The 11,073-nt window shown below is 30.1% G+C and overlaps 3 protein-coding genes across 9 annotated transcripts in view; all 3 read left to right on the forward strand.

The window, feature by feature from the left end:
- Positions 1-2,831, forward strand: part of LOC105569290 (putative glycerol kinase 5) — a 7,903-nt gene extending 5,072 nt beyond the window's left edge. Inside the window, exons 6-12 of the mRNA XM_012025643.1 lie at positions 47-240; positions 380-506; positions 602-706; positions 1,044-1,138; positions 1,498-1,661; positions 1,887-2,020; positions 2,518-2,831. Coding sequence (XP_011881033.1) covers positions 47-240; positions 380-506; positions 602-706; positions 1,044-1,138; positions 1,498-1,661; positions 1,887-2,020; positions 2,518-2,660 — 962 coding nt within the window. The 3' untranslated portion in view covers positions 2,661-2,831. The remainder of the gene's footprint in view (positions 1-46; positions 241-379; positions 507-601; positions 707-1,043; positions 1,139-1,497; positions 1,662-1,886; positions 2,021-2,517) is intronic.
- Positions 2,832-3,961: 1,130 nt separating this feature from the next.
- On the forward strand, positions 3,962-8,938 carry LOC105569291 (putative gustatory receptor 28b). The gene is made up of 7 exons (XM_012025644.1): positions 3,962-4,675; positions 4,995-5,260; positions 5,461-5,637; positions 5,966-6,215; positions 7,717-7,785; positions 7,987-8,076; positions 8,259-8,938. The coding sequence occupies exons 1-7, from the start codon at positions 4,391-4,393 to the stop codon at positions 8,316-8,318; spliced, it is 1,197 nt and encodes a 398-aa protein (XP_011881034.1). The 5' UTR covers positions 3,962-4,390; the 3' UTR covers positions 8,319-8,938.
- A 163-nt stretch (positions 8,939-9,101) lies between these two features.
- Positions 9,102-11,073, forward strand: part of LOC105569292 (putative gustatory receptor 28b) — a 7,889-nt gene continuing 5,917 nt past the window's right edge. For all 7 annotated transcript variants that reach the window (XR_001009490.1, XR_001009491.1, XR_001009492.1 and 4 more), the window contains exons 1-3: positions 9,102-9,850; positions 9,926-10,243; positions 10,534-10,799. Coding sequence is in view for 1 of the 7 variants with exons in the window: in XM_012025645.1 (XP_011881035.1) it covers positions 9,956-10,243; positions 10,534-10,799 (554 nt within the window). In the remaining 6 variants the exon portion in view is untranslated. The remainder of the gene's footprint in view (positions 9,851-9,925; positions 10,244-10,533; positions 10,800-11,073) is intronic.

Genomic DNA, 11,073 nt, shown 5'->3' on the forward strand with positions numbered 1-11,073 from the left:
TTTTTATCCGTTATATTACAGTTCATTAATAGTTAGTTTATTGCAGGAAAACATATAATGGATGCTTCCAGTGCCTCAGCTACTGGTATTTTCGATCCATTTACAATGGAATGGGCCAACTGGGCGTTAAATATGTTAAAACTGCCACGAAATATTTTTCCAGAAGTGGTTGATACAGCAGACAATTTCGGAGTTACGCCCAAAAATATATTTGGCGTTGAAATACCAATTTGTTGCTCAGTAAGTAATCTAATAGAAATCTTTGTTTAATTAAATAATGCAACGATTGTTGTTAATTTTGAATATACACTATATACAAAACCTAACAAGTCAAAGTTAATGAGTTCCTTTAATCCTAATAATATTTCGATAAAATTAGATGGCTGACCAAGCTGCATCTTTATTTGGTTCAGGATGCTTTAAGCCTGGCGATTTCAAGATTACTATGGGAACAGGAACTTTCGTGAATGTTAATACAGGACAAGAACCACACGCATCTATTGCTGGTAATTTTTTAGATTTACACATAATGTTACACAACGCATTATAATTTATTATTTTTTAAATGATAACAAAATTAAAATTAAAAAGTTATTTACAGGACTCTATCCAGTCGTCGGTTGGCGAATCGGCAAAGAATTAATATATGTTGCAGAAGGATCTTCAAGCGACACTGGTATACTAATCGAATGGGCTAAATCGATAGGTAATTTATTAATTCTTCGAATATTATAAAAATGATATTATACTAATATTATATATCAAATGTATAAATTCATTTACTGGTCAAAATATAATAAGTTATCTCATATAATACAAAATACTGTCATTATATTACAGGTAATGTAATGTCTGTTGTATTATTTCTGTATGAATGTCTATTCTATATAAAATAATATACGTGTAAGTTTTTAAAATAAAAATATTTTTGCTTTAAAAACTTATATGTATATTATTTTAATTTTGGTATTTAATTTTATTTTTCTAGGAAAAGTTCTATCTACATTGTTATTATATGTTGCTTTTATCTATGATTGCTACAGGAATTATAGACAATATTTCGAAAACATCCGATGCAGCAAACTCGGTCAGTGACTCTGATGGAGTATATTTCGTCCCGGCATTCAGCGGATTGCAAGTATGTTTTATTACAGCAACTTTTTCGATATCAAAATTCATGTATTGGAATATTAAAAAATTATTTCTTCAACACAAGAAGGTATACGTTTTTATAGTCAAATTAGAAAGATTATTCTAAAACTTTCTTTTCGTCCTTATTCTTAAAAAAAGAAAAAAGAAAAATCTATATTTACTATACTTTCCAATAACATATGTGTACAAAATAGAAAATATTCTTTCCATTTACCTACTATATAAAACTCGGAAGAAAAGAAGAACATTTGAAGCATATGTAGTAGGTATTTGCACACAATTAAAATAACAAATGGTAGTGCATCCAAAAATTTACGTCTAATTATACGTGGCTTATTGTTGCAGGCACCTATAAATGATTATACAGCTGCAACTGGTTTCTTTGGATTGAAACCCACCACAAAGAAAGAGCATGTTATTCGATCTTTATTGGAAAGTCTTGTTTTCCGAATACGCCTACTGTACGAATGTTTGTGCAAGGAAACTTCCTTCACGTATCGCACAGTAAAGTAATAAGAATTATATAATGATACTATGATATTAAATCTTAAAAATGTAAATTTCACGCATTTGTATTAGTAATAATGCAAAATTTATTGCACTCTTATAAAAAAGAAAAGAATACTTTATTTAAACTTACTATTGACTTCTAACTTCTGCTATTTCTAATGCAAATATTTGTATGTACCTACATATAAAAATGTATTGATTTATTCTAATATATTGTTTTTTAGAGTGGATGGTGGAGTTTCCAAAAACGATTTTGTTATGCAATCGTTAGCTGATTCAATAGGATTGGAAGTAGAACGTCCAGCATCTGTCGAGATGTCCATCTTAGGAGTAGCTTTCTTGGCTGGTTTACAATGTGGTATAAAAATTTATTACAATTTTATTTGTTACAATTTGTTTACCTTATAATTTAAAGTAAAAACCTTTTTTTCGTATATAGGAATCCGCACATAGAATAAATGACGCGATATTTTAAATTCATACATAATTTAAAGCGCTCATTCATTAACTTTTAGTTGATCTTATTTAAAAACAACCGAGCTGTAATTTTGCTGGCGGCAAGAAATTACTTTTTCTAGCACAAGGAATCACATTGTACATTTCATATATGTGAATTCTGAGACACTCTGTACATGCTTGTAAAGAGACAAATAATTATATAAAATTTTATATAATTTATATATATTCTAATAACTTGCCTCGATATTAAGATAATGCAAAGTGTAATACAAAGAAACTATTTAAGAAACAAAATTGATTATTTATTATCTTTTATATCAAAATATAATCAAACATTAATTAAATCCGCATAACTGTGTTTATAATAATCATTTGTAATGCATTGCTTAATTTCAGGAATATGGAAGAATAGAGAAGAATTGTTTGAACTTCGTAAAATAGACAGGATATTCAAGCCAAGCGAAGAATCGCAATTATATTATCAATATGCACTGAGCCAATGGAAACGCGCAGTGGAGCGCTTTAAAAATTGGTACTGACAATAATAAAAGAAATAATTATTTAATTATTACATGTATATTAGGAATTTTTGATAATATGGGCAATTATATATACATATATGTGAATTTATACATTTATACCATTTTAATATTGTAAAGTTTCTTGATCAGTTGATTAATGTCAAAGATTAAAATAATTACGTAAAAAAATAAAAAGCAATTTTTCTAATTGTAAGACGAGAAAATTCCATTACTGGTATTATTTTTACCGTATAATTCATATCACATCGTATAGTTGCGTAGCATTACAACGTTACCCTCAATTAAGATGAAAGACTTAATGATCCAGTTTCAGATGGTATCTGCGATAAAACGCAAATTTACCATGCTTCTTTGTGTAATAAGTTCATTAGAGATAACTTTTCTTTACAAAAACTTCTTTAGAAAATTTAATCATTTAAATTGATCATACAAAAATATATTATGTAATTATGTGTAAATTGTTTACATAAACAACAATCGTATATTTTCTAGATAATGAAGTAAAGACAATCAATCTTTACGCACGCAGCCAATTTGTATGACTTTTTGTATTACCATGTTATTCAATTCATACTTATAGAATATGTACGTCAATCGATAGAAATTCTATGAGTATAGAATAGAAAGTAATATTAAAGTATTATACTTGTACTATACTAAATTCAAATTATGGACAAAAAGATGCACAATCATAGATTTTATTAGAAATAATGTTGTAAAATGTCGAGGTCAGAGACGATTCTAGATTATAAAATTATTTATTGCCGCTAATTAAATGTGCTTCCAAGTAGCGAAGAAGGCAAGCTATAGTTAACCAAGCGAATAATTGAAAACGGCTTATCTTCCCTAATTAATTATTAGATTCATATCAGTCTTATTTCATTTATTAGTTATATTACATGAAATAAGACGTTCTTCGTATTATTTTCTGATTATTGCAATAAATGCCTCAGTGATTGAATAGATGAAGATGTTCGTCACAGATTGTAAGGCGTTCCAAGTTCGAACTCTGGCTAGGATAATACGTTTCGTATAAATTCTTTATAGTGATATAAATAGAACGCTTATTAGCAGCAAAAATTAAGTCAATTAAAATATGTGAATTTTTTTATCCGACAAGAAGCCGTGTTCTAACACGGATAAATAATCGGCGCGCAATTTACTGAGTTGGAAAAGTATATAAAATCACATAGAAATCTCATTATTAGATTCATCGTTTGACTATCAAGATCCAGCCTGACTGAAAATGCCACATCCCTAATAAAATAATTGAAAATATTATACTATATACACTAATGGCGTGAACTACACGTAATAAGTGAAATTGTCTGATGTACGCAGACTGGCGGCGATGTATTATACTAACACGCGAGATCGTTTATCAGTTACCTCGTCAGCTGTTGGGTTTATTAAAAATGACACGCAGGACTAGTATCCCGTACAAGTCAAATTTAGTCCTTACAAACATTGAACAAGTGTAACACGTTTACTTTCCTCCTTTATGACAATCTGGTCACACTTGCACTAAACGACGAATTTAAGTCCATTTCAGTTATCTGCGATTTGTTGTTTACATAATTTATCGTTTCAACAAAAGAAACCAGATTCAACCGCAACTAAAATTTAAAAAATATAAAATTATATATAAAACATTAACACCATTTAGCATAAGTATATTCATTAATCAAATAAATTAACCCATTTAGATTGACAGTGAAAGTTTTAAGATGATGTCGAGTGTGAGAACTTTGAGGCAGGCAGTTATGCCCATTGTGTGGCTCAATTGTATATTTTGCATGGGTATATTTGAAATACCTATAAAACGTCCACGATATTTTCTAAGTGCTTTTTATGCTATTACAATATTAACTGGATATTTTGTTTTGATTTGCAAAGAAATTCACATTTTCCAAAAAATACTCATTCAAGAATTTGTGGTATTTTATTTTGCCCTGGGAGTCAACATTTTTGTTGCTGTCTTGGCTGTAATTCAGTTCTGGCGGAAAACGGAGGTACGTAATAACATGTTGCCTAAAATAAGTATAGCAGTGGCAAATAAAAGTTATAAAAAGACCTCATTAACTGAACTTGCAGAAACATTAGTATTTAGCTAATTTTGAAATATGCATACTACGTGAAGTATACCTACATATTTATACTATGTAACAAAGATTCTTCTTTCTTTTCTTCACGTTATTCTAGTAAATATACAGAATAATGGAACTAGCATAGCGTATACAGTTGCATGCATATATATTTTTTTACATGTCTTCGAATAAATATATTATTGAACAAATTTACTAATCTATTAATAAATTTTGAAATTTGAAGAAAGTGGATAACATAATTAAGAGGAGTAGTATGGCAGACGATACTTTAGAAGCATTGGGCATAAAATCAGAGTATCAGAAAACCTTCCGCAATATTCTGGTTATTGTAGTTATCTGGATAGTAGGCATGCTAACATTAATCGTCATATATGTAACATTTATGTATCGCGATGTTAAACAATGGGATCTCATTAGTACCAATATATGCATATGTTTTCCGATTGTGATGAATTCTGTGGTGGATCTCACTTTTTCTTCACTTATCAGGCAAGTAGTATGTTTCATAGAAAAGTAATAAATAACAACAATATCATATGGCAAGCTTAAGCAAAAGACTAGAATTATTAAGAATCCCTCATGATTACTAAAATATTTGTGGATTATAATAATATCTCTTTAAATTATTTGTAATGGACAAGTAAATATGTTTACGTATTCAAGTACTAATTAAGATTGAAATGTGGCAGTTGTGTTCAAATGAAATTTCAAAAGATAAATACTCTAACCAACAATGCAGTGGTTTATGTAAATGAATCGAAAATCTTCAAGATTCATAATCGGTACGATAAGACGTCTGTTGCATTTGTAATGGCAAACTATAAAAACGACAAAGACAAGGTAATGCGTCTCATTCAAACATTAAGGTAAGATCACTAATAATTCTTGTTTATTTATGAATTTTCTATTAATACGATTAAACATTAAAAAGACCTTATAAAATTATAAGTACTATATAATAGGTTAAAAAACTAGCTGTTTTTATCTTACATTCATATATGACATCTAAGTTAATGTAATAGGTAGAAATAATTTTTTTAAAATTGAGTCTATTTTTGCCCTCTTCCATCCCTCTCACACTCACCTACACACAATATGTCCCGAATTCTGTAGCTCGTTCAAATAATATTATACAATATTTGAAAATTTTTAATATTACTTAAATAATCACTAATTAATGCTTTTCTGTCAAAGACACTTACATTTGGAATGTACGAGGATAGCACGGCACATTAATCGTTCTTATTGTGTGCTACTTCTGCTCGAATTGGCAGTCCATTTCACGGTTGTGACAACGAATGCTTACTGTTTGTATCGTGCATTTTTTGGCCAGTTAAGCATAACAGTTACCAACGAACAGATTATCACCATGTCGGTATCGGCATGCATTTATTCATTTAAAATTATATTAATAAATTGGCTTTGCACGTGTGTGTCAACTGAGGTATAAAAAACTATTCTTTTATAATAAAAATAATATATACAATTATATGCAATATTTAAAATTAAGTTATTTACAGTTAAATACCAAGTTTATACTAGGAACGTTATATGATTTATTTATTCTATAGTCTATACATATGAATTTTACATACAATCAGATTACACCGTGCAACAAAATTTTGGTCATGATCGCGCCTCATTTTGAAACCTATTCGGCTCACATTCTGGTGCCAAAAGAAACCCGAAAACGCCTTTCATTCCCTTAGGAAAATAGGATTCTGTCCAGGAGATCAAATTTATCATTTTTCTCACATTTCGCTACATTTCTGCCAAAAATACGATACGGCTAGCCTTGTACTGCCGGTTGAGGGTTTATTTCTAGTCAGGCTAGTAGCCAAGACCCAAACGAATCCAACAATGTACAGAAGTCGTGGTTTTTGGGTATAACGTACTGTTAAGGGGTCATTTTAAAAGAAAAAGTAGCTGCTTCCAACGCCTGACGAACAGACCGGGAATGTTCAAAAGTATGAGATATGTGTTTTGTGATGACAACAAAAAAACATTGGAAAACAAGTAACCATTTTACAGACTGCCAATATTAAATTGCGTTTAATTTTTGCATTTTAAACCAACTGTTAAAATGCAAAAATTAAACGCAATTTAATATTGGCAGTCTGTAAAATGGTTACTTGTTTTCCAATGTTTTTTTGTTGTCATCACAAAACACATATCTCATACTTTTGAACATTCCCGGTCTGTTCGTCAGGCGCTGGAAGGAGCTACTTTTTCTTTTAAAATGGCCCCTTAACAGTACGTTATGCCCATAGACATATAAAAAATAGACTGCTTATGAGGCAGTGGAACCCTAGGTGGGGGCATCCTCCTGAGGGAAAAGGACAACATGAATTTATTTGGGTATCTGTCTTCCTCTAGTGGACGTGATCTGAAGGTGATCACGTGATCACGCCCACGTGATCACGTACACTAGAAGAAGATAGATACCCAAATAAATTGGTGTTGTCCTTTTCCCTCAGAAGGACATCCCCCACTACCTCATAAGCAGTCTATCTTTTATATGTCTATGGTTATGCCCAAAAACCACGACTTCTGTACATTGTTGGATTCGTTTGAGTCTTGGCTACTAGCCTGACTAGAAATAAACCCTCAACCGGCAGTACAAGACTAGCCGTATCGTATTTTTAGCAGAAATGTAGCGAAATGTGAGAAAAATGATAAATTTGATCTCCTGGACAGAATCCTATTTTCCTAGGGGAATGAAAGGCGTTTTCGGGTTTCTTTTGGCACCAGAATGTGAGCCGAAAAGGTTTCAAAATGAGGCGCGATCATGACCAAAATTTTGTTGCACGGTGTTATCTATCAATAATTATATTATGCATAATAATTTTAATTCTTCATATATCATATAATATACATCGCATGTCTTACGTGCAATTTTTCTTAATTTGTGTGTCAAAATTGTATGGTATTTATGTTTATTTCAGGCATATAAAACCGGCGAAATTATACAATCTATTGAAGGGTCTATTATGGATGATGATATGAGGGAAGAGGTAAATCTATTCATGTATTATTATTGATAATCATATCAATCAAATTATACGCTCTTTCTCCGTAACATAATACATTATTAGTATTTACACACGGCGATTAATTCATTTAAGATAAAAATTGCAAGTTTGTCTATAAATTCAATGTATCTCTATGTATATTAATATAATATATGTATAATTGGAATGCATATTTTTTCACAGATTCATCAATTTGCACAACAAATAGTGCTTAATGAATTAAAATTTACCGCTACAGGTTTCTTTACAATTGATAATACTCTTACTGGCAAGGTATATTATTTACTTATTTGTTTACCTTAATCATTTAGACGAGATTGTTATTTATTCTCAATAACAATATTTTTAACATAATTGTCACATATTAAAAATTAAAGTGTAAGTCTATAGTATTTAATATAATCATAAAATTTGAAAATGAAAAAATAAGAGACCATACATTGTTTTTTTTTCAGTTCTTTGCCACGGTCGCAACTTATGTAGTTATTTTAATACAAATAAACACATCCATATAACATATTGACATGTGAGATGAGAATTCAAACATATTATAAATAACAATTTTCCATTAATATTGTTACTTTAAGTAACAGAAGTATTCGAAAGAGTTTATACTAAAAACTTATTTAAATTATTATTCTTTATAAATGTATGTATTTAATGAAGAAGTAAAATTTTCCAAACGTGTTAAAGTGTACGTATTTAAGTAATTAAGAGAAATTTTTTAATATTATACAAACTCATTTAGAAAAATTTTGTTAATTTTATTTCTCCTATAATCTCATTCTCTTCTGCAATCTGTCATCCGTTATCACGTCTCAAATAGTATAAAAGCACTATATCAAACAAACGCAACTATCCCAACAATTATAATAATATGATGTTTCATCGTTTAAATTTATTAAACATATTATGCAATTGTACGTACAGTATAATCTCGCTAATCTAGCTCTTCGATCATACAACACATTTAATAATCTAGTGAGCTTTCGCGGCCTCCTACAATAAAATTTTAAGACGTAAGATTTCATTAATTGACCAACAGTTGAATATGAGGCGAATAATCGACTGCGACTCGTCACTTTCTTGCAAAAAGATAAACATCCTTTAAATATAAAACTATTTTTCTAAACAATAAATTGTTTTATTACGAAAGATTAGTATGTAATACATAATAATATGTACATATCTCTTTTACTTAATATAATAAGTTTAATTATAACGACTTCATATTATAATATTTATAACTCCTATATCCCATATAATCCAGTTATTCGATAAATCCATTAATCTGGCACTATGGTTTTTAGGTCAAATTAACGAGATCATATTGTAAAATTTTTTATATTAAAAACATTATATTATATTTTCTAGATAATAAAGTAAAAGTCACAGTTAATCTTTCCACACCCAATTTGTATTGCTTTACGTTATCATGTTATTGAATTATATTTGTATATCGTGTATATATAATCACTGAAAGTTCCATGAGTACAGTTCAGAAAGTAATATTAAAGTTCTATATGTGTACTACATTTAATTAAAATTAAGGACAAAAAGGTATAATCATAGATTTTATCAGAAATAACATTAAAGTGCTGAGACAGAGATGAACCATGATTATAATTTTTATTGTGGCTAGTTAAACGTGTTTTTCAGTAGTGAGGCAAAGTCAGGCAAGCTATATTTAACCAAAGAAATAATTGGAAGTGTAGTACAATATACACTATTGACCTAAAACACGTGTAATAAATGAAATTGCATGATATACGCGGCGATGTATTAACAAGATCGCTTATCAGCTATTAGTTGCACGACAGCTGTAGGTTTCATTAAAAAAAACACACACACAGAATTAATATTCCAACCAAGTCAAATTTAGTCTTTACAGACATTGGACAAGTGTAACACGTTTTCTTTCCGCACTTTACAACATTTTGCTTACGCTCGCGATTAAGCGGTGACTTTTGGTGTCTATGTCAGCCATTTAATTAAGATTTGTTGTTGGAACCATATTCAACTGCATATAAAATTTGCAAAACTTAATGTAAGCTTATATATAATATATTATTTGTGGTGTTATGTAAAATAAATATATGTATTTGTTAATCAAATGGATTAGTCCATTTAGGTTGATAGTGAATGGTTTACAATGATGTCGGATGTGAAAAGTCTGAAGCAAGCGGTTATGCCTATTATATGGCTCAATTGTTTGTGTTGCATGGGTGTATTTGAAATGCCCATAAACCGTCCACGATATTTTCTAAGTGGTTTCTATGTCATTTCAATATTAATTGGATATTTCTGTTTATTTTACGAAGAGATTTACATCTTCCAGAAATTGCCTATTCAGGCATCTCTGATATTTTCTTTTGTTGTTATGGGAGTCAACATCGTGGTTGCCGTCTTGGCTATAATTCTATTTTGGTGTAAATCAGAGGTACGTAATAACATTTTGTGCAAAATTAATGTAGAAACGTCAAACAAACCTCATGGAAAGAATGTTAATAAATTGTAAAAACATTATGATTTAACTAATTCTAAAATATGTCTAACATATACAATTTCTTTCTTCTCTGTACATTATTCTTGCAATGATGTTAAGGAATTGTTAAATATATATTTGCATGCGTATACATTATGTTTCTTTTATATCATGACATGTCTCCGAATAAATTATATATTGTTGAATAAATTTACTAATCTATTAATTAATTTCAATACTTGAAGAAGACAAATAACATAATTAAGAGGTCAAGTATAGCGGACAGTACCTTACAAGCATTGGGCATAAAACTAGAGTATCAGAAAATCCACCGCAATATTCTGTGTTATGTGACTGTCTCGCTGGCAATCGGGATAACATTATTCATCGTACATATAGCGTGGATGTTTCATCATGTTGGATACTGGGCGGCTGTCCTTAGCAACATATGCATATGTTTTCCGGCTTTGATAAATTCTGTAGTGGATCTCACTTTTGTCTCATTTATCAGGTAAGAAATATATTTTTTAAAGAAATAATAAACAATAATATACAGGGTGAGTTATAACATTTGTCCACGAGCTCGTGAGAAGGTAGAACGGATCGAGATGAACAGAAAAGTCCTGAAACATTTTGCAATTTTCGCAATAGTTAACGAGAAAAAATTATCGAAAATCGTCGTCTTTGCCCTGCCCACTGTCCAATTCGAGCGCGTAGCGAGATGTGACCGCACGACGATCGATATTGCCAGGCGAGGGATGGGGACGCGAGACGCGGGAGCGGCG

The sequence above is a fragment of the Vollenhovia emeryi genome, unplaced genomic scaffold, assembly GCF_000949405.1.
Source record: "Vollenhovia emeryi isolate VEMERY1.0 unplaced genomic scaffold, V.emery_V1.0 DF939125.1, whole genome shotgun sequence".
Taxonomy (NCBI): domain Eukaryota; kingdom Metazoa; phylum Arthropoda; class Insecta; order Hymenoptera; family Formicidae; genus Vollenhovia; species Vollenhovia emeryi.